Source organism: Phoca vitulina, unplaced genomic scaffold (genome assembly GCF_004348235.1).
Source record: "Phoca vitulina isolate PV1807 unplaced genomic scaffold, GSC_HSeal_1.0 scaffold65, whole genome shotgun sequence".
Taxonomy (NCBI): Eukaryota; Metazoa; Chordata; class Mammalia; order Carnivora; family Phocidae; genus Phoca; species Phoca vitulina.
This window is the reverse complement of record NW_022589768.1, coordinates 10621480-10647340: the sequence shown is the minus strand read 5'-3', so window position 1 is coordinate 10647340 and position 25861 is coordinate 10621480. Positions and strand designations below refer to the sequence as shown.

The window sequence follows — 25861 nt, the reverse complement described above, 5'->3', positions numbered from 1 at the left end:
TTAAAAACTGGAAGAAAAATGGCTGTGTCTAAGGTGTGGGAGGGAAGAACAGGGACAGGTTTTGGAGCCAGAATTCCCAGAACATTCCTACTCTGCAGAAATGACTTTGACACCATGTAAACAGTTCATATAATTATCCAACAAAATTATATCTTAAGAAGTCATCCATAAAAATCAAAAACAAAATGGAACACATTTAATCGTTCATTGAATTAAGAGTCCCAACCACACCCAAAGCCATTTCCAATGACATTTAAACACAGTAATTTATACATCCCTAAGAGGATATACCTCAAGGACAAAACAAACTACAAAAGGAAATCTGAAGTTGTTTTTTGGTAATCATATAACATTTTTCCTGCTTTTCTCAATCAAATTCTACCTCCAGGTAATAAAATAGTTGAAACGAGGAACTTTCTCTTGATAGAATTACAAAAGAATGAATGACAGAATTTTAATGTCCCCACTATTTAGAGGCCATGACCATCAACGGCTGTCAGCACCATGAAAAGAAAAAGCCAGACCTTATGTGTCTCATTAATAGAAATAGACATTATCGCCTATGAAGTATTTCTTGCCAAAAAAAATAAAAATTAATCCTGAATCTGATCAGTCCTCTAGAGCTAACAACCAATTTACAAAAAAATGCAGGCAGGGGACAGAAGAACATGTTAAAAAGCACCATCCTGACTGTACAAAACTGCAAGATAAATGAGTGATTCCATTTTTTTAACCTGCAGGAAGAGAGAGATAGAAACCTATGATTAAAAGGGACCTAAGAGACAAGGCAACTAATTGCAAAGCATAGAGCTTTTTAGATCTAAGTGGGTTTTTTTATGAGACAACTGGAGAAATTTGAACAGAGTACATATTTGTTAATATTAAAAAATTATCATTAGGCCTTAAGGGGAGGCTGGCTACAGGTACAGATAGAACAAGAAAGGCCACAAGTTGGTAATAATCGACGACGAGCATACTGAGGTTCATTCAACTATCCTTGCTACTTTTGTATGGGTTTCATATTCTCCATAATAAAAATCAATTATTCTACAAAATCTCAGCTTTGGGCCAGATGCAATCAGTCAACATTATGTTCAACTTTGATCACTTACTAAAAGATACAGACTTGAGACAAGTAACTAACTCTGCTGAACCTCAGTCTCCTACTCTGCAAAATGGTCATGGTGCAGAGGAAAGGAGAAAACTCATTTCTGAGTGCCTGGAACACGGTCTGCACTCTCCCAGTGGAGGCTTCTCGCCGCCCACAGCTTTCTAAGGCAGCAAGCTACGGGACCAAATCTTCCACCCTGACTTTAAATTAAAGACCTATTTAGTGCTCATGCATTACTTGTTTAATCATCTCTAGCGGGAGTGAAATGCATTCTTAAGAGAATACGCTCGTGTTCTGTGTGATGAATAGCAATTTCCAACATTGGCGCATGCGTGTACGCACATACACACACACACACACACACACGTGCACACACACAGGGTTAGGTGGCCCCTTTCAGGCAGGCCCTATGTGATTCACAGGAAGTAAACACCATCTCCCCAGCTGCGAAGGCTCACAAGTTTTAAAAATGCTTCCCCCAGACATCCAGTTCAGAGACATCACCTTCCTTTCTGAGCCAAGGCGAGAGGCTCTGTCATGTTACTTGACCAGATGATGCGTCACATCAGGGAACAGCATCTGACACCTCTGAAAAACAGAGTTTACGCAAGTCCTTGCTTTGAGAACATGCAGAATGTGGTTTCCTTTCTCTAACAGCAGCTATGGTTTGGAAGATGGTGTGTCTCTTTGCAAGGCACTGAGTCATTACTCACACTTGTAAAATATTCCTGAGCACGTTTGGTGAATATTTTCCAACTCAGCATATACAAATGCATGTGTAGGTTCCTATCAGCCTGGTGTCTCATCCTGCCCGCCCTGTGTTTCAAGCTCTTGGATTTTATGACAGTTGCTGGTAGAGTTTGCTGGGAAGCAGAGGAACACAACCCTTGGAGAAGGAGCCCCCTTGGCTCGAGTCCCCATGCTGTCCCTTACTGGACCGGTTACCCAATCTCTGTGTCCTAATTTCCTTCCATAAAATGCAGACAATAAAACTTAAAGAACTGCTTTGAGAATCACACTGGATAATATACACAGAGAATTCTGCCCAGTCTCTGGCCCACAGAGTGTGCTCCATAAAGGTTTGCTGATATTATTATTACTCTTATGCGCTGGTGCTAGATCTGATCCATCTGTGTACCCCCAGCGCCTTGTACTGGGATTGACACATGGTCAGCTCTCAGTATTTGTCAAATCAATGCATGAATGATATAGAGACAATTAAATTTAACATGTCTTTGTTAAAAAGAAGTTATTTTAAGTCAAAAATATACAGTACTATTATTTTAAACCTATGCATTATTTTAATATGCATAACCATACTGTCGTTATTCACTGGGCCTATAATGAAATTCAGTTAAATTCCATGCAGAGGCTTTGGAAATTTTGGAACAAAGGTTCCAGAACAATGCGCATCTCTTCAGGTTCATAAATGTTCAGAGCCTGCTTTGGAGCTGTGGCAATATGGAGACTTGGACACAGATTGGATTGGGCTTAATCATCAAAGGTAGACACACTCATCCAGGGGAGAGGAGGAGAGGGCCTGGCCCGGCAGTACTCAGGGGTAATGAAGAGAGGACGGGGGGCAGACACCAGAGACCTTCAGAAGCCATGATCAGTAAGAGGTGGTGGCTCTTAAATGCAAGGTGTGGGAGGTCAGGGACAAGGTGAACCAATGACAAAGCCGATTTGGGAGAAAACTTAAGGAGGTGAATTCTGGACTTCCTGAGCTCCACACCACCTTAGGACACCCAAGTGAAGAGCTTTTAACAAGCCAGAAATACACGGGACACAGATGTTCACAGCAGCGCTATTCACCCTTGCCAAGTGGTGGAAGCAATCCAAACGTCCACTGAGAAATAAACAGATAAACAAAATGTGGTGTAGACACACAAAAGTATTATTCAGCCTTTAAAAAGGAAGAAAACTGTGACACAGGCTACAGCATGGAGGAACCTTGAGAACGTTATGCCAAATGAAAGAAGCCAATACCAAGAAGACAAACACTGTAGGATTCCACTTAGAAGACGTAACTAGCATAGTCAGACCCCCCCCCCCCCCCCCGGGAGACAGAGAGCAGAAGGGTGGCGGCTAGGGCCCAGGGGCTGTTTCATGGGTGCAGAGCTTCAGTTATGCAAGAGGGAAGAGTTCTAGAAAGCTGCCGCACAATAGTGTGAATATGGTTCACGCTACTGAACTGTACATTTTATAAATGGGTAAGACGGTGAATTTTAGGTTAGGCGTTTTTTACCATAATTTAAAAATTAAATTAAAAAAAAAAAAGCAAGCTGGAAACAGGGATCTGGAGTCATGAGCCAGAGACACTCAGCCTCCCAACTTCCCCTAGGCACCAACGTTCCTAGATGGAACGCTATGTGGCTCGCACCCAGCCGTCTGCCCTCTGAACCCGCCCTCCACTCCCCCACGTGGACCAAGAGGAGACAGTCATTTGTCTGCAGGCCACCAAAACAAGCTCACGGGACAGCACGGATTAAGAGTATCTGCCGGGAAGCGTGTGGAGCTGCCTGGACATCACATCCTCCGGGATGGCACAGGATGCCTCTGCCACTGTGTGACCCATCAAGTCACCACTCCTCCTGTTACCAGTTCGTTTCCATGGACCTTCTACTCTGGAAGGTCTTCAGGACGCCACTGGGCTGGCCCGTCGGGCTGCCGATGACTCTCCCTTGTTAAAAGGCCCTGGGAATGAGTATTTCAGCTCATTGATCTGCTTGTTCTGTAACCCTCCTTGGTCACCTGTTCCTCCAAGATCCATGAAGCCTTTTTCTATTCCACCTTCTTACCATTTTTGTCCCAGCTGTGGCCTTGTGGGGTAGAAGATCACGACTGCCTTGCAGAGCAAAGCAAGCCAGTGTGGCCCAGCCCGGGAGTGAAAAATCCCCAAGTCCAAGTTGTGTAGGAACAATGACTATACACCAATTAAAGGCTGTGGGGCCTGGAACGTAAACAAAACCGTCTGGGGAGTGTCCATCACTTTACTACGGGGGACTGTGAAAATATCTCATGTGGTTTTTTTCCTAGGAACAAGGCTTTATCTGATGAGAGTTTTAAAAATTCCCACAGAGAAGCCAGGCCCTGAGCACCCTACACCCAATTAACCTCCCCTAGCCTAGACACTCATCACCATTTCATACTTTACTGCTAAAATCGGGAAAAGTTCCAGATACTTAGTATAGCAGAGAGAGGAGGGGGGAGAGAGATGTGTTTGTAAATAAAGAAGTAGCTGGGGCACCTGTTTGGCTCAGTCGGTTAAGCATCCGACTCTTGGTTTCAGTTCAGGTCATGATCTCAGGGTCCTGGAATCAAGCCCCTCGTTGGGCTCCACACTTAGCGCGGAGTCTGCTTAAGATGCTCTCTCTCCCTCTGCCCCCCCCCCCACCTCATGTTCTCTCTCTAAAATAAAATCTTTAAAAAGAAATAATGAAGTAGTTGAGTGAGGCCACATTTAATACTAAGTAGGGCATGCTTAGGGTCCTCTATTATCCTGGGGGGCACAACAGTGTCTAAGGATGAGGGAGGGGGGCATATGGTGGAAAACACATGGTCTTTGGGATAATGAAGACAAGGATTACCTTCCGGGCCTTGCCACTCACTAGCTGTATGACCCTGGACAAGCTGTCTGACCTCCCCCTGCCTCGGTTTGTTCATCTGCACAATGAGAACAGCAACCCCTGTCTCCCTGGGCTTTAGGAGGTGGGAGTGAGAGACCACAGACAAGCGCCCATTCTGTCTGTTTTATAGCAAGGACACCATAAAGGAGAGCTAGCATATCCAGTGCTGCTCAAGTCATTATTCAAATCCACGTGTGCTTGACGCACTTGTCCAAGTAAACAGACAGCTTAAATTTTCTTTGTGACCACAATGGCTCCTAAAATTAAACACTTGCTCACAACCACTAATGAAGTCGATATTAAAAAATAAAATAAAAGCACTGATGCAGGAGACATTTTGTTCTTGGTGCTGTCCCCATGGTTGCTGTTTTTTTGAATCTTGTCCTTAGCCCCAGATTCACAGGTATTAATGCGTGCTTAAGCCAATCCAGTTGATCTGGTTGGATCAAGGCAAGGTTCCTTCCCCACCGATACAGACAAGGTTCCTTCCCCACCGATACAGATATAGGTGAAATAATTTAGATCTAATAATAGACACCAATGGGTTTCAAAATGTTCCAAGTGTCCATGCACAATTTTAGAATCTATCAGATCCTTGCTGTGCTAACGAGGCCTCTTGCTGGGAATCCACATTCCCTTTGTAAACGCCATTAGCAACCCACAAGGCAGGTGGGCAAACATGAATGTTCTTATGGTAATAATGACTTGGGCAGAAAGGGAGGCCCTGGGAAATCACACCCACTGTGCTACGTGCTTAGAACGTTAGAAAGGGAGAAAAGCATCTCTCCCCCAAGCCCTGTCCCCCCCACCATCCCGTACCTGAAATAGGAGGCAATGGGAATTGGTAAAGAAAGAATGAAGCAATGATCCCAAAAAGCGTGGGAGGAAACCTTTTGCCCATACAGATTTTGCCAAGTTCATTCGCATCCCCAGACGATTTTTGGGGGTCCCTCTGTTTTTAACTGCCCCAAGAGAATTGTTCTTAGGAAGAACACATGGAAAGTTTTGACTTTGAGAGTTCAGATTCCATTAATGAACCAAGTGCATTTTTAAAATGTTTTTGCTTTTAGAGCAAAAAAAAAAAAAAGTTGATTTTCCTATCTGTGCATCAATTCAAACCAGCACAGAAATTTGCTGAATATTACCCAAAACACCCACAGTTAGGCTGAAAGAAGGGATGGAAAATTTTAGCCCCAAAGGAATTTTTTTTTCGGGGGGAGGGGTTTGAAAGGGGAGGCACAGGAGGAGGAGGGCTGAGAGGATGTCTCCAGAGTCACTGGGAACACATTCTGACTTTTCACCCACATTGCCTGAGTGAGTGATGCTCCAAATGCTTCCTGTTGGAAGCACAGTGGCTCCCCGGGGAGCAGATCAAGTTGACAGCTGAACAGTGAACAACATTCCATCTGTCACTCCGTACAACCCATCACCTCAGCTATCTTGATTTCTCTTACCCCAAGCTGCGCATCATCAGGCTCTGCCCCACATAAGGACTTTGTGTGATCTTAACCTTTTTTTGGGTCATGAACCTCTTGGAGATGCCAGCAAAAGCTTGCCCACAAGATTACACCCACCTCTCCGTATAATTTTAAGAAGGTCACGGATCCCTCCCTGAAAGCACATCCAGGAAACTTTCATTTCATTTCAAGCAGCCCAGTTAAGTAGCCCCCCATTTCTCTTCACACTCTTAAAGCAAATTCCAGAACCCCAGCTCTAAAGACTACACCTGTTTTTTTTGTTTTGTTTTTTTTAGGAGTGACCATTAGCCACCTAATGCTTTGGTGGGTTCAGATTTTCATCTGCATGGGAGCAAAAACAGGCATGTGCACATGCATGCACACATACATGGCTCGGCAGGAATGAAACAGCCAAGCCGAGTCACAAATGCAGCATACTCATTTAGCGTCTTCGCTCCTGACCACATGAAGCCATTCCAGGGAGTTACGGTCGCTTTAGCAACTGCGGTGAAGGAAAGGACCCAGGGCTGGTTATGTGTCTTCCATTCAATAAACCCAACACCACTGACTAAGAAATGGACATGCCGGACACTCTCCTGCCCACATACACGATTTGCCATTAAATGTTCCCTGCTCCTGCACAAAGCCTGCCTGCCAACAGGTTATTTTTAAATGCTTTGCTTTGAGTGGTTACGGAGAAACTGGAGGGGGCATCACTTTCGGGCCTCTAGGTCCCTTTCCTGTAACTTAAATGCTATGAAGTAATGAAATGAAAAACTAAATCAGAACTTCCAACCTAACCCCTTTTATTGAATGTATTCGGTCAGTTCTTCAGGGTACCATGGGTGAACACCTTGGTATCAGAAAAGAGCTAATTCTGTGATCAGAAGACAACAGCCCTACAGGTACTTCCTTGCCCAGGAACACTAGCCCTGTGGGAAGGTGCGTGGTCAAACCTTAAGAGGAAAGCAATCCATCCAACTCTTCCATGACCTGACAGGGCATCCAAGCCTGTGGACTGCAAATGTTGTAAAAGACAATTTATGTGCTCAAGTCACTGGGATTCCAAGGGCTAGAAGCTCGCTTCAGGCATCGCTGGATCCAGGCAGTCCTCCTGCCTTCTCTCTCCCCCCGTCTACCTTCCTTTGTGCAGGCTTCACTCCTATGTCCAGATCTCTGCACATGGCAGCAATGACAGGCATCAGCATCTCTGAACATTGAGAGCTTACAGGTAGCACTCCTGGAGAAGAAAGTGACCTCTGTCTCTGAGCCCATCTGTCAAACCTCATGGTAGACTCTGGTTGTCACGCTCCTTGGGCCAATACTTGTACACGAGAGACCTTCTCTGTGTCGTGGTCGGCCGTCCCTGGACCACATGATCATGTCTGCAGCCCTCGAGAACCCCCTCGGGGAAAGGCAACGTTCCATCACAAAAACAATGTGTGGGACGGGCAAAAAGCAAACATCCACAACGACTCTTCCATGAGGCATTTCAACACAAGAATCCTCCAACAATGAAGAGCTCGCTTCCCACTTTAGAGGAAGGCCATTAACCTCTGATGCCAGGGTGAATGACAGCAAATTGCAACCCTCCCCAGAAATCAAACCCTTCACACAGCTGCTCTCTCTGAATGCTTCTTGCAGGTGAAAGGGGGAAAAAACAAAAAAAAAAGGAGATAAAGCCAAGATTATTCTAAGGTCAGAAATAAGTAAATAGTCTACAAATAAACTAAAGAATATGCACGCTATTCAGGAAAATAGCTCAGAATCTTTTATATTTAACAACAAAGCCTGTGGTACAGTTGAAAAGAAAAATGAAATGAATCTGCTTTCACCAGTCGGGTGCAGTAAGAGGTTGGTGGTAAAGAAATAATGAGCCTTTGAGGTAAGACACACACACACACACACACACACCACACACACACACCCGTGCATCCTTCACCCTCCCCGTGAATCTTTCTGTAGGTCCGTCTGAGGCTAAAACCTCTGGTCTTACATCTGGTCCATCAAACACAGGAACGCTAGGTTCTAAAATCTCTCAGCAAAGATGCTTACATACAGGAAAACATCCGCAGGCCCCAACCAGCTCCAAATGGTACTGGCTCCTGCCTTCCGACACTCCCTTCAGGAAACTGAGCGGCACTTGTCTTCATCCAGACATGCTTAGCTTGGAGAAATCGTTCCATTTCTTTTCCACTCTGGGATTCCCATTCTTAGGAGGCAAGAGGCAGAGCCTGGGCCAGAACGGCACCCCGAGAGGTTCAGCAGCAGGCATTCACTCTGCTCTGTTCCATTCTACCGCTGGGTCCTGTATGTGTGCGCGAGCCCCCATCCCCTGCCCCAACCCAACGCCCGCATCACTTGGAATCACAGGAGAGGAGGTTATGTATCCAGACTATGGCATCCATGACGTGCAACTGCCTTCCTTACCACCTGGCTCCCTTTCTTGTTTTATTTCTTTGCCATTCAAAAGGTGAACACAACGCAAAGAGCAGAGTCCAAAATGGCAAGCCACCGATGCATTCGAGCTGGCTTACATGTTGACGACTCACAGAGGGTTTTGGAAGGTGATGTCGACGAGCTGGCACTTTGGTCCACTTGAAAGACAGACTTCTGGTCACTCTTAAAAATCAGAAGATTTGGGAAGACAGACTTTGCATTCCCAGGGAAACAAATGGCAGAGGATGAAGCAAGAGCCCTTGGTTCCCCAACCTCCATATAGTCTGCTGTTTGTCATCTGCTCACTGAGCCCCTGAAACAATAAGATTGCTCCCCTGAGCAGATGTGGGAGAGGGCTGCAGAACCAATACTCCCGGGGGGCCCAGAGCCTCTTTCAGGACCTGCTTCTGCCTCACTTATTTCTCTTCTGGAAAAAGTCACAGCAAAGCAAAGGGCTGTTTTTCCAGCTCACATCAAATCCCCTGCACTAACCTGAGCTTTTAAACTTTTCAGTAGATATGGATGTGACTATAGCCACAAAGATGTTCACCACTCACATGCCCAATGAGCACATTCCAGCATTTCTGGATTAACAAAATACCCTGCAGTTATCTTAACCAATAATACATTAATTTCACATCTGATATATTAGTAAGTTTACAATATGTCAATTAAAAGTAGGTTTACATATAGTATGGTCTTGACTAAAAATACATCCAAAAGAAAAAGGCTGGAATTAAATATACCTAAATACTGACGATAATTTTCTATATGCACCTGGATTAGAAATTATTTGCTTTTGGGAGGGATGGGGTGACTGGGTGATGGACACTGGGGAGGGTATGTGTTCTGGTAAGCGCTGTGAATTGTGCAAGACTGTTGACTCTCAGATCTGTACCTCTGAAACAAATAATGCAATATATGTTAAGAAAGAAAAAAAGAAGAAGAAGAATGTAGCAGGAGGGGAAGAATGAAGGGGGGGAAATCGGAGGGGGAGAAGAACCATGAGAGACGATGGACTCTGAAAAACAAACTGAGGGTTCTAGAGGGGAGGGGGGTGGGAGGATGGGTTAGCCTGGTGATGGGTATTGAGGAGGGCACGTTCTGCATGGAGCACTGGGTGTTATGCACAAACAATGAATCATGGAACACTATATCTAAAACTAATGATGTAATGTATGGGGATTAACATCATAATAAAAAAATTTAAAAAAAATTATTTGCTTTCTTATATTTTGGTTTTTCCAAGTTTTACTAAAATGAGAATACATTCTTTTGAAAAATGGAGACAATATTAAGAAGCAATGTAGGAAGCAATGTAGGAAGGAAACCCAGAGAGCTAACAAGTACATCACGTGGCCATGGTCATATGCTGCGGTCCCCCTGACTTAATATGGACCATATCACCTACTGCCTGGGGCCCTGCTAGCACTTTACACACTTTAAGGTGAGCCACAGGAAGGGGTCCGCAGGCAAAGAAGAGCCCTACCGATTTAATTCACTACTGAAGAGGTTGCTATTCTTAGGTCTACGAGGTGGATTATGTCCCAAGCTGAAAACCAGGATCCAACTACCCTTGTCAAGAGACCTGCCTGTGTGTTTCAGTAAGTCATGTACTCCCACCTCCCTTTCTCCACCTGGAAATGGAAAGGACAGGACCATAAAAATGAACAGGACCGTGTTAATCGATCTCCACCATGATACCCGATGCAAAGGATACCAAGGCAAAGCCCTGCCAGGTAGATCCCGGCCGCCTTTTACTGCTAAGGAAACAAGCTCAAATCAACTGGAAAGGTGTCCAAAATCCTGGTGGCAGGTCTGTGGTGGAGCCAGGATTTGAATCTCAAAACTGTCTAACTCCAGAGCCCACGCTGGGAGTCTTGCCCAAGGTCACCCAGGCAGTGAGCACAGAAGTGATTCCATGAACCACAGGACATGAATTATGAGCAGCTGAAAATGAACAAGCATCATCCAGCAGCCCAGGCAATACGGAAGCACCCGGTAAGAGCCACACGCGTGTTTCCCAGCACATTGCTAAACACACGGAAAATGGCATGTGACCAGCAGTTGGGGAGAGGGGGTGGAACACGGCCCAAACCAAGTGACCAGTTTTACAGTGTCATTTATTTAGAAAAAAATTAATGAGGCTAACTTCAATATCAATGAAGTTGCAAGTATATAATGAGCTAGGCTTGTTCCCATGAGGGAGAGCTTTTTAATTATTTTTTCAGATGAACTACAGTCACAGTGTATTTGATCCATACCCGACCCACACTCTTTGGAGAGTTAAAACACATTTTACCCAATGTCAAGTTAAAATAAAAACTCATCAGAAGCAAAGTAACTCTGGGCTCCCAGGGCTCTGACGCAAAGGTGGGTTCGCTCTGCTTGCCGGCTGGTATCATAGTGACCTTTGTACTAAACAAACACTTGGCAGATGAAATCGGAGAATAATTCTCTTTGCATCAACTGGAACACAGAGGGCTCCCCTGGGTTTCAATATAAGTGATAAAAAAGAAAACAGGACACATCGGTGTCTCATGCGTGTGCCGCCCGACTTGCAAGCCATTGCTGTGTGTACTGGGGCAGTCTGCAAGGGTCCCACTCTCCCTGGGTATGCAGAGGGCGCCCACGGGAAGCCTTCTTGAAGAATCGCTTTCCTCTAGCCAGCTGCCATTCTACCGAAGACTTCTCTGTCTCAATATCCACCTCTGTGTATGCACACACCTGTGCATGCGTGTATTATTATCACCTGTGTGTTTGCCAAACACACTCACACGACTCCGAATGATCTGGTTTCATCTGGATCCCATTCTGCATTTTGAGGACCTCATGCACATGTAATAAGATTGCACAGAACTATACATACATACACAGACACAAATGAGTGCACAGAACGCTGGTAAAATCTGAATCGACTCCATGGACTGTACCGATGTTAATTTCCTCATTCTGATACTGTACTACAGTTATGTGCAATGTTACCATTGGGGGAAACCGGATGAAGGGTATGGGGGACTTCCCTATATTTTGCCACAATTTGTGATTCTAGCATTATCTCAAGTTTTAAAAAAAAAAAAAAAAGCTCCATCTTCAAAAAATTTCTTAGGCACCTATAAATAAATAAATCACAACAATGCAGTTCCTTACAGAAAAGTTGAGACAAAAGATGCAAGAGTCTTGGCTCGGTCTGGTACTGGCCCCCTTGGTACCAGTTAGGGGCTGAATCAGGTCCCCCCTCCCGTGCCCCCAAAATTCCTATGTTGGAGCTCCAACCTCCAGGACCTCAGCACGTGACTGCATTTGGAGACGGCGCCTGAAGGGGTAATAAGGTTAAATGAGGTCCTATGGGTGGGCCCTAAGCCACTCTGACTGGTGTCCTTATAAGACATGAAGAGACCCCAGGGATGGGTCCACACAGAGGAAAAACTCTGTGAAGGCAGGAGGAGGGGCAGGTGCCGTGTGCCAGCCAAGGAGAGAGGCCCTAGAGGAAACCAACTCTCCTGACCCCTTGATCTTGGACTTCCAGCTTCCAGAACTGTGAGAAAATATATCCCTGTGGTTTGAGCCACCCTTAGGACTGCCTTAACAAACTAATACAGTATCCATGTCCTGCCCACCCCAGTCATCTGGTTTTGTCCCCTGGTAAGGAGCTCCCGAGCCTGTGGCATCCACCTTTAAGAGGGAAATGGTGGCTCTCAAGTGTGGCAGGAAACCAAATCGAGGAAGGAACAAAGGTCCTGGCACAGAAGAGCTAAGCAGCAGGTAACCAACCCTTCCCTACCCATGCGAGACCGGTGCTCCACTATCTGGGGAGTTATCACAACACAGAAGACTGAATGCAAGTTTTCAGGGTGAGCCCACGGGGCAGAACCAAAAGCAGCATGTGGGAAGCTGTGAGGAGCCAGATTTCTATCACAACAGAAGCACAAGTGCCTAATGGCGATCATGGTTCAAGAAGGGAATGAAGAGAGGTGTCTGGGTGGCTCAGTCGTTAAGCGTCTGCCTTCAGCTCAGGTCATGATCCCAGGGTCCTGGGATTGAGTCCGGCATCAGGCTCTCTGCTCCACGGGAAGCCTGCTTCTCCCTCTCCCCCTGCTTGTGTTCCCTCTCTCGCTGTCTCTGTCAAATAAAATCTTAAAAAAAAAAAAAGAAAGAAGGGAATGAAAAGCCATGTGAGGGGAGGGCCCCTGCATTGCTGGAGACAGGGAAGCAGAAGGCGGAATACACCAGCTGCCCCTGCCTAAGAAGGGCCAGCTCTAATCTGCACCCACCCTGGAGAAGGCTCCAGAACCCCACCCTGGACTGTTAGCCTGGACCACCCTCCCCTCTCCCTCCTCCTCCCACATCTCGGGCTGTGACACCCACTCCTCATTCCGATCCCACCTCTCCCCTCAGCTGTGAGGCACCCTGCGTGCTTTCCTCCTTGCTGGCTTCTGTGATTTTTATTTCCTGAAGCCTTCACGCCGTCTTGTGCGATGCCCTGACTTGTACCTGACCCCCTGGACCATCCACTGGCCCTCTCCCCACAACCCCAGCCTTGTGACAGATCCCAGATGAACACGGGAAAACCCCTGCCCTCAGACCTGGAGTCCAGCTCCATTCAGCTAAGTTCTCTCAGGCAAGTCCCTGACCCTCTCAGAATCGTGTCCCTGTCTGCCTCATTTACAACAGCGAACACTTTAAAAAAACGCATGTCCAACAAGAGAGGGCGTTAAACATCACAGGACGGATCCCCAAGAGAGTGTTATGTTTACAGCGGTAGCACCATAGACTATTTAGTAACATGAGACAACGTGCATCAAATATTGAGAGAGATGTTTGTTATAAACACATTTTTAAAGATTATTTACTTGGGGGAGGAGGGAGAGAGCGTGCACACACACGAGTGAGTGTGGGGGGCAGGGCAGAGGGGGAGAGAGACTCTCAAGCAGACTCCCTGCTGAGTGTGGAGCCCCACACAGGTCCCAATCTCAGGACCGCAAGATCATGACCGGAGCCAAAACCAAGAGTCGGACACTTAACCAACTGCACCACCCAGGCGCCCCCGAAACACATTTTTGGTAGAAAAGCATACCAACGCAGAAAATACAGACATTATATAATCATAAAGCTAAGAGTAGTGCTTCTTTATTCTTTCTTCATACTTCCAAAGTTGTCAACAGTGACATACTTTTTATGTCATACTTTTTAACTAGGAATAAAGTTATTTAAAAAAATCTCTACCACTCTCGTTTCACCTTTTTCCTCCTCAAAGAGAACAAGGTTACAGTCAACCTAATGAGGGACACAGTGAGTCCATCACATTATCCTACTTACCCTCGCCTACAATACGACGGGCCAGGTTTTGAACTTGGAGAAACAGAACAGCTAAGAACACGGAGCTCATGGGAGGTCACATCATGGGCCAGAGGCTCACTGAGGAGACTCCCAAAGGGGTGACTCTTGGACCCTGGTCATGCCTCACATCCAACAGTCTCCACTGCCACGCTGCCCCATCAGTCCCGCTCGGAAGAAAGAGTGCCACGTGCCACCCACAGGTCATTGTCTAGCTGCTCGGTGAGGCTTGGCTCCACGTCATATGGTTGTGAAAAGCCTGCCAGCAGAGCCATGTCCCCATTCAGCCGCTTTTGTCCCCTGGTAATGAGCTCCCTTGGCTCCCTCCCCGTGCTGGAAAGGGGCAGCTGCAGAACGGTGCAAGCCAGAGAAGCCCCTGGGGAATGGCCCATCCAGGAACTCGGGAGCTTGGCAGTGGTCCGGCCACAACCGTCCAAAGCCAACAGTCATTTCAGTGGACAATATCGGCTGGACTTGAGATGGAAGGCTTCCATGTCCCCCTCATTCTAGGGTCCATGACATGGCCACTCAGGAGCGCACACACCCCAAGACTGGGGACCCAGGACTCGCACACCCCAGGGGCAGGTCTTGTCGCCAATGGCCTGTGGACACCCAGAGGAAAGGATCAGCTGTGAACAAGTCTGTGGTTGACAAAGGAAGTATTGATCATCTTTTCCATCTTCAACCCACACTCACATTTTAGGCATATGGACAGATGGCTGGCTGTGGGCCTCTTGCTCTTCACCAGCTTCACAGGTGATGGAAGCAGGGGACACACAGGCTATTCCACCCCAATGGACACGCATCTACACAAACAGTCCCAGCGCCAGTCCCTTCAGACTTTCCTCCTCTCTGCAGGCAGGTATAAAAGGCCGTAATGCAGCAGGCCCTTCCAGTGGGTTCCCCCATATACTTCCCAAAGCTTTAAGTGGCTTCAGGAACTAGCTCCCCATTAGAGGAGATAAATGCTACAATATTCTTGTGATCACAAACATTATTTTATGTCCTGTACGATAAATGAGTGAACCAGTTATATTCTGCATATACTGTGGTCTTCCTAAATCGCTCCTGGAGAATCCCAAGCATGCACAGGATAGTAAGACCACATATTGAGCTGATCTCCCCCAGAAGGCTTACTCTTTTCTTCTCCCTGTAAACACGTACCCATGAAACCAGTTCAGAGGCAGAGAGCCCATCTCAACAGCTGTGTATGGTCATGTTTTGGAATTTGCCTGATGGACCAGCACTGAGAGGTCCATGCGCCACACAGACAGACGTTTCCAACTCTGTTTAACTATCACAGAAGAAAAAAAAAATGGCACCCAAGTAGAAATTTGCCTGAAGCATTCTTCCTAACAAAGACTCACAGCAAATCCCATGGTCTCAGAACTGGAGAAGGCCCTCTGCCTTTAACGGTCAGCCCTACTGCCCATGTGTCCACCTGCCACACACAAAACCAAAGCACCTCCTCACCCTAAAGCTTTGCACACACAAACCAGGTCCCGCCCACTGCAGGGAAAGACCATGACCTAACTCAGCAGGGAAGACTTCCAGAAGCAGGTTCTGGGCCTGCTGCCCTGGGCAGGAAGTCCCAAGCCAAGGTGATTCAGCACTGACAAGACTTGAGAAAGGATTCCGGGGAGGAATTTTTCTGCTGGATTCTATCATCAGAGACAAGAACTTGGCTATTCATTCCCCACTTCCTTCTCTGTGCTTTGATTTATGTACTTTCTATGACTACTACCAGAAAACAGCTCTCCCAGGGTCTAGGGTGACATCAGTCAAGTCCAAGACCAACGATCTGGATGGACCTCAGGAAGCTATCTGGCTCCATACTGTGGCTCATGTCCTAGTCTGTGTCAGACTCACATGGAGTGGCTGTTGCTCAAGCTTTAGAAAGAACAAAATGTAAATGATGTCCTTAGTACCTTTAATACCCACCCGGACCACATGGGGAGAGGGCCTGGCCTCAGCCTGGGATATCTTCTATGTTGGGTTCCACATCGTAGTGGAAGCTAAGTCACGACCAGGCTCCAGGTGATCTACCCCTTTATAGAGAGGCATACACTCTCCACCTTTCTCACCCTAAGTCTGTTCTCAAAGAACAGGAAACCTACATTTGCAACGTATTTGTCCAACAAAAGCATGTACTCCATAGGTGGGACAGAAAGCCACTGAGGAAACTCAGCATGGAAGTGTGTAACTATTCCAAACCCTCCTAGCTCAGAAACCTTGGGCAGTGTGTGCTAGAAACTCAACAGGTACAAAGCTTTAGGTCACATTCTGTTCAAATTCTGTTTTATCCTAAACCTTTGTACGGTAATTAACAGTGCTCCAGGAAGCAAAACGTTTCCACAGGAAGAATTACCTCTTCAGGTAATTCTGTCAAAGCACTCAGTGAGTGGGGATAGGTCTTTACAATCCAACTGTTTGTGGGAGGCCAAATTACTTAGTGAACAGGGGACGGAGATGCTCGGCAGGCCCTCACCCTACAAATGGCCATACGACAGTGCCCCAAGGCAGTGACAGAGGACCCCCGTTTGTTGTAAGAAAAACTCACACTTCGAGGTTGCTTAACCTTAGACCCATGAATGGCTTCCATCTTGCCAGTTGAAAATATCAGAAGCTAGGATGCAAAATAATTTTTGAACAACTCACATGGACCTTATTCCTTCCTAAATATCCAGCTCCCGCGTATACCCTCATTGCAGAATTACCAGAAGTCACCAACTTTGAATGATACCAAATGCTGAAAAGACAATCATCTCTCCCCCCTTTGAACTTCAATAGGACAATGACCAGATGATCATTTCGATTATTAAAAACTGGGGTTTCCAAGGTGTACACCCCAAGTATACCTTGGTGGCTAATGCCAGAGAGCTCAAAGTCCACACACACGTGAAAAGCAGGTAAATACACGTTAAACCCATCCTGACCATGTCTTCCCATTCATAGCTTCCTAATGTCCTAGCAAAGCCAACCTCAAACTCCACTGCGTATTGAAATCACCTGGGGAGACTTTTTCAAAAAAGCAATCCACGCGGGTCGCACCCCAGACCAACTACACTGGATTTTCTTGGGGCTACAACTCAGGCATCCCCATTTTTCAAAGTCCCCCCCCCTTCCCCCCCCCCCACACACACACTCACACACCCGGCAGATGTGCAGCCAAGTCTGAGAACCATAAAAAGTCCACGGGCCCACCTGGCCTTCCTCTGTCAAGGCGCCCCGGTTACTACCAGAGCATGGAGCCCAGGGAAGCGCGCGGGCACCGCCCAGCTCCTACCTATGTAGAGCGAGGAGTCCTTCCTCCGCACGTGGTCGTCGATGTAGGAGACGCCCAGGGGCTGCACGGGGGTAGCACCGATGCCCAGGAGCACCTGGGCCCCAATGAGCAGCAAGTACATCATGTTGGTGGCGGTCCGGCTGCGGCAGATGAGGTCCGGGTCGGGGCCCTGGTCGCCGCCCGAGCCGTTGGCGGCGCAGACGTCGCGGCCCTCGGCGCCCCAGCGGATCTCACCCGCCTCGTACTTGTACTGGTGGGTCAGGAACTCGGGCAGCGCCGACAGCAGCGCGCCCAGGGCCATGACGATACCGCCGCAGCCGATGAGGCGCGGCCGGTGCCCGCGCGCCCCGAAGTAGCTCACGAAGAGGATGAGCGCCAGGTTCCCGATCTCGAAGCTGCTGGCGATCACGCCCACGTCGGCGCTCTGCAGGTTGAACCTCCGCTCCAGGGTGGTCAGGACGCTCACCTGCGGGGTGCAAAAGGAAATCTCAAGGCCAGTGCTAACGCACACCACCCGGGACGCAGCCCCCTCCGGCCTCGCGGTGCACCTGCCGGCCCGGCCCTTGCCCCTCAGCGGGGTTTACAGGACCAGGATGCAAAAGGCGCCTGTGACAAGGGACTTAAACCTGAAGAGTCCAAAAAATATTTACTTAGTAGGACAACCCTAATTCGATGGCTAAAGAATTAACTTTCCCAATAGCAGGGAAGTTTTTTCTTGGCACCTGTTTCCATCCTGAAAGGTTCTGCCTGTATTTGGGAAACACAACTTCTCCTTCCCCACAGGTGGCCACCATCCCTTAGGGCTCAGGTGTCCTGCGCAAAGCCCTAAAGTCCATTTTCACATGCTCCCAACGACACCCTATTTAGAAAGTCCATGCTGGGAGGGCACAGGGGGCCAGGGGATTTTTACTAGGAGGTTGGCAAAGCATACCTGAAGAAAAGAAAACAAAACCCTACTTGGAAAAATGGACATGCTAGATTAGTTCACTGGGATAATCATTAGCTCCGTTTCCTTCTGGAAATTTCCAACATACATTTCCCTAGGCCTTCAAATAAATACATCCCCGACTGTTCTATGCCCTGCAGCCCTGCCAAAGTCCCTTGGATGGAATATTTTTAAGACTTTCCCCACCTCTGTATTCTAGTCCATCCTTCATCTGTTTAACAAATATTAAACCTCTACAGTGGCTTGGCAATGCCCTAGACACACACCCACACAGAGAAAAAAAGGAAGAGATGACACCTGTCCTTAAGATGCCACCTAGCAGACAGACAGACATGCACAACTATATCACAAAGTGACTGGATATTACACTCATGCTGCAGCCATCACGGGGGCGGGTCAAGAGGAGATGCATTGTATTAGGGCTTTTGAGCTAGAGAGAGAAAATGCAAATAGCTCTCCCTCCTGTTGTTTGCAGGTTAGGGTATCACCAGCAAGGTAAGAGTCCCCATCATCACGGGAGGTCCGATAGCCTGAAAGCCCTAGCTGGGCAGGTTAAGGCAACAGTGTGAGCAAAAGTTGGTGGCATGACTTAATAAAGGAATGGAAAATGGTTGGAAAGGTGGATTGGTGACAGATTCTAAAGACCTACAGATGCCACCCTAAAGAAATTAGGCAATCCCGCGCAGTGTGATGGAAAAAATGCAGAGCACGGAGAGAGGAACACCTGGTTTGAATCCCAGCTGTCATTCCCTTAATTAGCTCTATAATGTCGATCAAGTTGCTTCACCTGTCCCAAGCCCTGGTTTCTGTGAAGCAGGAATAGGAACATCAACCGGGCAGGATGTACAAGAAAATTCGAAATAATGAAAGGTTCGCTAGCACAGACCTGCCTTTCCCTTCCTGGCAGGAGAGTGCAGGGAGAGGAAGCAAAGCAGAGGGGTGCAGAGCCAGGACTCCGGAGCCAGAACGCCTGGGGCCATCCGGACTCTGTGACCTTGCACCGCTCACCTATGCTTTCACTTTCCCATCTATAAAATGGGGATAGGAGTGCCAGGAGCCAGGGGTCAACAACATACAGGAGTGAATGCTGGAAAGGGCTATCTATAACCATTGTCATCTATCTGTGGGCATCGGGCAACATCAAAGCAAAAGATGCTGGGTGTGGCCATTGTGTGGCAAATGGACCGACAGAAGAGTGGAGAGAGGAATGCCAGCGAACTATTATCGAGAAAAGAGAGAGGAAAGGCAAAGTCAGTACAGTGGCGAGAGAAATGGACAGGATTTGAGGCTTGTGGAAGCCAAGTTCTATCTCCGGAGACTCTGGGCCGTGTGCTGCTAAGGAATGGGAAGGAGGAGAGTTATGTGGATCTAGCCTTCCACCAAACGTGTAAATCCGTGCCCCGTTGTCAAAATCCACGATCCACAGCCTCCGACCATGTGCACACACAGCTATACCTGTAAGGATTAGCAGGTCTCTATGTACCTTATGAAAAAGAACAGAGAAGCCAGGTGATTCCTCCCAACCTCATCTTCAACCCCACACGTTGAAACAGCCTTCTTCAACCCAGTGGTTCTCAAAGCTACCTTCAGACTGGAAGCACTTGGGAAAAGCTTGAGTTCAGATGCCCGGTCCCTCCCTGAGTTTCTGACTCAGCTGGTCTGGGGGGCAGCCCGGGCCCTGGGATTTTGTTACAGTCCCCAGGTGATTCGGCCTGGGGTCAGCAGCACAGCGCTAATGCAAAGGCGCAAAGGCACCCACTACGGTGGTCTTGCCTTCAGCGCTGGCCCCAGGGGGGCGAGCTCGGCAGAGCAGCATTCTAACACTGGTATTGGCGACAGGACATCTGTGTCCCCGCTCTGTTGCCCACATTCCAATTCTGACTCCCGTTCCCACTGCACTTTCTAACCAAGTCAAGGCCAGCTCGCAACTCAGTCAGCCCTCGTTATGTGGCTAGCTTATTTCTCAAACACCAAGTACCTGCAACTGTCAAGAAAAGAAATTTATTAGCCAGTCTGGTCTCATTAAAATGGCTTTCAAAGACTCCCAAGGAAGTTCTTTCTGGAAGGTCTGGGTAGGAAAAACAAAGGCTTCATTTATTCGCTCCTTTGTAACACCCAAAAAAGCATGATGGGACCAGCGCTCTAGCAGAGGCTTGTAATAAGTAAAGCTGCGTGGGAGTGAAGACGACAGCCTATCCACCTGGGAGGTTGGGGGGCTCCAGAAGGCTTCACCCCAGCTTTTGTGCTGAGCCTTGAGAGATGCCCAGAAGGAGGCTGGGTGCAGGAAGGGAGCAGGAATATATCCAGGCACTAGAGTCCTCTCACGCAGCCTGGTGACCTCCACAGGAGGTCAAGGACAACAGAAGCGGGATGGTAGCAGGTGGGAAGGGTTGGAACAGAAGCCGTTTTCTATTCCTGCCACGAGGCTTAATGACATACATATTAGGCGGCATATCTGAAACATGACAACAGTGCTGTTCCGGCAGGTGTGACCTGTCATAAAATATCACACAGGTGTGGACGTTTATGATGACAGATAAGGACGGCGGGGATAGAGACAGCTGTGGGCAAAACAAAATATAATCAGCTCTTCTAGAGCGAGCTGACGTCTGCGCCTGCAACCCCTCTTGTCCTGCCTCAATCCTGCTCTTTGCAGAGCAATCCACAAGGGGTGACAGGAAGTCATAGGGTCTTCACCTCCTTGACCTGTGACCTGACAAGCCCCAGGGATGCCTCTGAATCAAGCATTGGGCCCTGCAAGCATTCTGAAAAGACGCTTTGTGGATCAATTCGATCAGAGGCTAATGTCTTCACTCACTTGAAACACAATTTTGAGGGGGCGCCTGGGTGGCTCAGTTGGTTAAGTGGCTGCCTTCGGCTCAGGTCATGATCCCAGGGTCCTGGGATCGAGCCCCGCATCGGGCTCCCTGCTCGCCGGGGAGCCTACTTCTCCCTCTCCCTCTGCCTGCCTCTCTGCCTGCTTGTTCTCTCAATCTGTCAAATAAATAAATAAAATCTTTAAAAAAAAAACACACAATTTTGAGAAGATGAACTAATTAAGTATGCATGAGGCCATAAAACCCACTTGTGGCTTTTATGTGGCAGGGAACAATCCAGCAATGCAAAAGACGCATGCTAAACGGAAAGACTGTCTTTACTTAATGGGTAACAGGACTGATGAAAAACATTTGGTAATTAGAGACGAAGGAGCCGTAACTCCAGGAGGTAAAGTGCCCTCACCCTGTGCCAAGTGGATATGAAGTTATTATTAAAAGAATGCAGTATTTATCAGGTCTCTACTACCACGATTCAAAAAAAAAAAAAAAAAACTTGCATTTCAGAATCTCTTGGAGCACTTGTTAAAAATACAGCCCCCCAGACACTGAGAGGTGACCCAGGGGCCAGAGATTCTGTAAGACTCCAGGCGTCTTGGATGCCCAACTAGGACAGAAAAACCACTTCTATTCCAGGGGTCCACCCACGTACTCACCGTCAATCTCGAGCTGTGCTCCTTAACCTCAGGGGCAGCAAAATCACACGGAGTACATCACCACCGCATTCCAACCTCAGAGTTTATGACGCCTCGGGGGTCCGGGGCGGGGGGGAGGGGACTGGGAATTTACGTTCGAACCTGCTCGCAGGTCATGTTGATGGTGCTCAGGGGACCACGCTTTAAGAACCACTGGTCTACTGGCCTTCCTGTCCTCAACAAACCTACTGCTGCTCAAGACTGAAGAGTCTGTTTTTTAAATAGATACGAGTGGAAAGCACTCCCTCATTTTCGGCTCCTAGAGATGCACTCACATGGGCCAACTGGGATTGCCTTTGTGGGAGGCTCACCTCTTAGGGTGCCTGAACCTAAAGGGGTTCAAGGGGGACCCAGCCCAAAGGGAGAACTTCAGCCCATGTCGTCATAAATACCCTAAGACAGGAGGCACCCGGAGACCATGGCCCCGTAGAGATGAGCCCTTCCTCACCTTCAAAAGCGCGGAGGTGATCCGGAGCTCACTGAGTAAGAAGAGAAGTTCGTAGGAACAGAAACCAACAGTCAAGATAGCCCCCAGGAGCCTTCCCAGAGGTCTGTCCATTTTCTTACTCTGGCTGGGGGCGTGGGGCCTGAACTGGATCACCTGGGGAGCTTCTGAAAACACCAGTAGCTGCCCCCGCCCACCACCACCACACCAAGACTCTGATATAATTTGTGAGAGCTGGGCCCCAGCGTGGGTATATTCAAAGCTCCCAGGTGATTCTAAGACACAGGCAGGTAGAGGTATGTGTGTGCACAGATGCACCGCATGGACGCGGCAGAGGGGTGTGGATGTTCACCACAGTGCAACGTGTTCATCCGGGTGCGGCATGGGAGCAGGGAAGCCTCGAGTCCCAATCTGCCTTGGACAGCACGTGGCCCATCTTTCGGAGCCTGTCTGCCATCATAACAATACCTGCTTGAGTGAGCATTACGAGATCACGTATCAGAGCAGTGGGCACACAGTAGGTGCATCTAGAAGTGTTGCCTCATCACTGGTGCGCATGCTCTGTGTGACTTCCAGGTCCGTTCCAGAGTACCCGCTCCGTGGCAGATGCAAGAAATGTGACTATAATTGAGAGACCATCCCTACCCGTGGGAGTTTATAACCTGGGGAGGGCAGAAAGAAGCAATCGAATAACAAGACAGCCTATTATACAGGGGAACAGAGTGGCGGAGGGTACAAGAGAGTGAGAGCATATGTTTGGTTGCACGTGAAGGAAAATATACCCAGGATTCTGGGATGCAACAAGGATAAACAGGGGGTGATGGGGGGGTCACAACATTCCACGTGCAAAGATCAATGGGGGTGGGGGGTACAGTTCAGACCACCCCTGGGGTAAGGTCGGGGGGGGGGAGACACCTTTTGGCCTCAGAGTAATCAGAAATAAAACAACCGTGAAGGCCAGGCTGAGGGTCTGCCCTTGATCTGGAGGTCAATGGGGAGCCAAGAGAGGTTCTTGAGCAGGAGCAACATTATCCAGGCAGTGGGGCATAGCATGGAGTGAGAAGAAACTGCCAAGGCAGCTATCTCAGCAGTACCCGTGGGAAGTGAGTCTTCAGCAGGGTAGTGCTGGTAGAGCATCAGAGGATGCCCCTGGGAGAGGTGCCGGAGAAGGCAAACAGTGCAGAGCGTGAACCAAGGAAGGGACAGCAAAGGACCTCGGAGGAGTATCCCCTTGCTCCATCCGGAGCCATGTGAGGGCTGAGAGCGCGGGAAGGCTGGGAGGAGCCCCGGAGTGTGGACAACCTGCATCTCAAAGCACATCTGTCTGAGGGGCATGGGATGTGACAGAGGGCAGCAGGTCAGGGAACTTGGGAGGAAGCTTCACCTTTAACCTTTGGTGCCCAGCAGCAGGGCCCATGTCAGGGAGCAGATGCAGAAACAGTCTATGTGAAGCTCACCCTAAACTACAGTCACATGGAGCATGACGTGGAGTCCCCTTGCAGAACAGGGGGCAGCACACTTTTTCTGCAAAGGGCCACATAGTACATATTTTCAGCTTCCGGGCCACAAGGTCTCTGTAGCAACTGCTCACTCTGCCATCTTGGCACAAAAGCCACATCCATAGGCAATATGTAAACAGTGGGCATGGCTGTGTTCCAATAAAACTTTATTAACAAAAACAAGCAGTGGGCTGGATTTGGCTACAGGCCACAGATTCCCCCAACTCCTGCTCTACAGTTCCCGAGTCAATCCAGTTTGGGAGATCATGTTATTCCTATGCCTGGCAATAAAAACACTGGCCATTTACAACAAGTCTGTGAAGCACTCCTCTTGCCGGCCCAGGAAAGTCAATCTAGGCAAGCCTTGAATCCAAGTTTATTAATTGCGTGAAAGTAATTTGCAAGGCAACTTCAGCTTCCTGTCTGATGTGCCAAGGGCATGTCTTCTTGCAGTAAGGAAGGGGATGGTGTGGGAGGGGCTTAACCACGTAAGCCCAGACAGCACCGTCCTGTGAGCAGCAGGGATCTCATCGGGTAAATGAGGCACCTTGTGTGGTTTTGTTTTTCATCTGAGCAGCGGCTCCTTGGAGCACATAATTTAGGGCACAAGGGAAATGCCGCGCACAAGGCATTCACTTGTGAATTCCAGGATGTGACGTTTGCAGAACCAGGTAACAGAAGACAACATCTCCCGTGATTGCCCCGGTGGCAACCAGATCCCTCATCTGCCTCACAGGTCAGCCGGGGAAAAGAGACATTTAGTCAGTGCTGCTTCATTTCTGGCACATGATTTAGCCTGTATTATGACCACATAATAAATGGCCGTTCTCTTCCAACCATTGTTCTCAAAAAGCAGAGTAAGAATTACATAGAGAATCCCTGATTTAGACATAACTCTGGCCTTCAGCCCCCACCAAAATCCTATCAGTATGTGTGAGGGGGCAGGTGGAAAACACGAGAGATTTAGGGAGCCAAACATTACCTGTGGGACCTTAGGCAGGGCATTTAACACACCTGCAACTCGCTTTCCCCGTCTGTAACATGGAGATGAAACTCCTGCCCTCTCAGCTTGCCACGGGTTAAACTGAAGGGGAAATGTTCTGTACGATGTTCATCACTGTAACAGCAATTATGCCTGGAGTTGCAAATATGCAACGTAGCTTTCCCCTTCTGTGCAGCAGTGTCCTGGGAGCCCATCGACTCTCCCTGTACCTGGAGCAACAACCTTTCCTCTGATCACCCTGAGTGAGAGTCGCCACCTGGCTCTCCTTAAGCCTCACTGGTCTCTGCTCTAAGCCTCTGTCTCTGCCGTTCCCTTTATCTTTATTATTCACCTCTTTCTCAGACTACTTTTCCCTCTACATCCCATTTCTTAGTTTCTCTCATCTCTTCTGCTACCTCTGTTCCCTAAATGGCCCTAAAGTACAACAAGAACACTTTTTATTGCTCCTTATATGTAGCGAAATTTTAATTCTATGAGAATGTGTAACACCTTAGGATTCTCTTCTAAAACAGAATCTCCAGATTTAATGGCCTCCTACTTATATATTATATATATTTCATCATTGATTTTTCTCTCTAGCTCAGTGGTCCATCATGGAAATACAAAGATTCTCCATCTCTGCTGGGTACAACTAATAGAATGCTCTTCCGCTCTGTTACTGAGCTTTACAGTCATTACCAGAAATGTCCGCATCTGGCTATTATTACTAATTTGTGTTTAGCACCTTTTATAACTTCAGTCATTCTTTCAATTCACAACTTACGTGCTGCCCGGTCTCTTCTATTAGAGAAACTTCAAGAACAATAGGAGTTAAATGATTTCCTCAGCATTCAACAAAAACGTTTAGCAGACCAGACACAGTCTACAGAAAGAGATTTCTAACACACTAACAACTTAGGCATCCAAATACTCTCCCAGGCAGAACTGTTTTCACCGAATTAGACTTCTCTATATGCCCTAGGGCCCAGGCTTACCGTCAGCTGAGTTGAAAAACCCCACACTGAATACCTGTGCCTTACAAAGGCCTAAACCAGTGGCCGGAGATACCCTCAACCAGCTCGCAGAATCAAGGAGATGGCAACTAGGAAAATAAGCAATGATCACAAAGGGTGAACGAGTTTCACAGCACAGTCAGTACCCAAAGAAACAGTGTAGTTAGTACCCAGTACAACGGGAGGAA

General features: G+C 48.0%; 1 protein-coding gene across 3 annotated transcripts in view; it reads right to left on the bottom strand.

Moving 5' to 3' along the window:
* Window positions 1–25861, bottom strand: part of SLCO3A1 (solute carrier organic anion transporter family member 3A1) — a 301513-nt gene that overhangs the window by 219172 nt on the left and 56480 nt on the right. For all 3 annotated transcript variants that reach the window (XM_032391968.1, XM_032391966.1, XM_032391967.1), the window contains exon 2: window positions 17260–17725. In XM_032391968.1, coding sequence (XP_032247859.1) covers window positions 17260–17725 — 466 coding nt within the window. The remainder of the gene's footprint in view (window positions 1–17259; window positions 17726–25861) is intronic.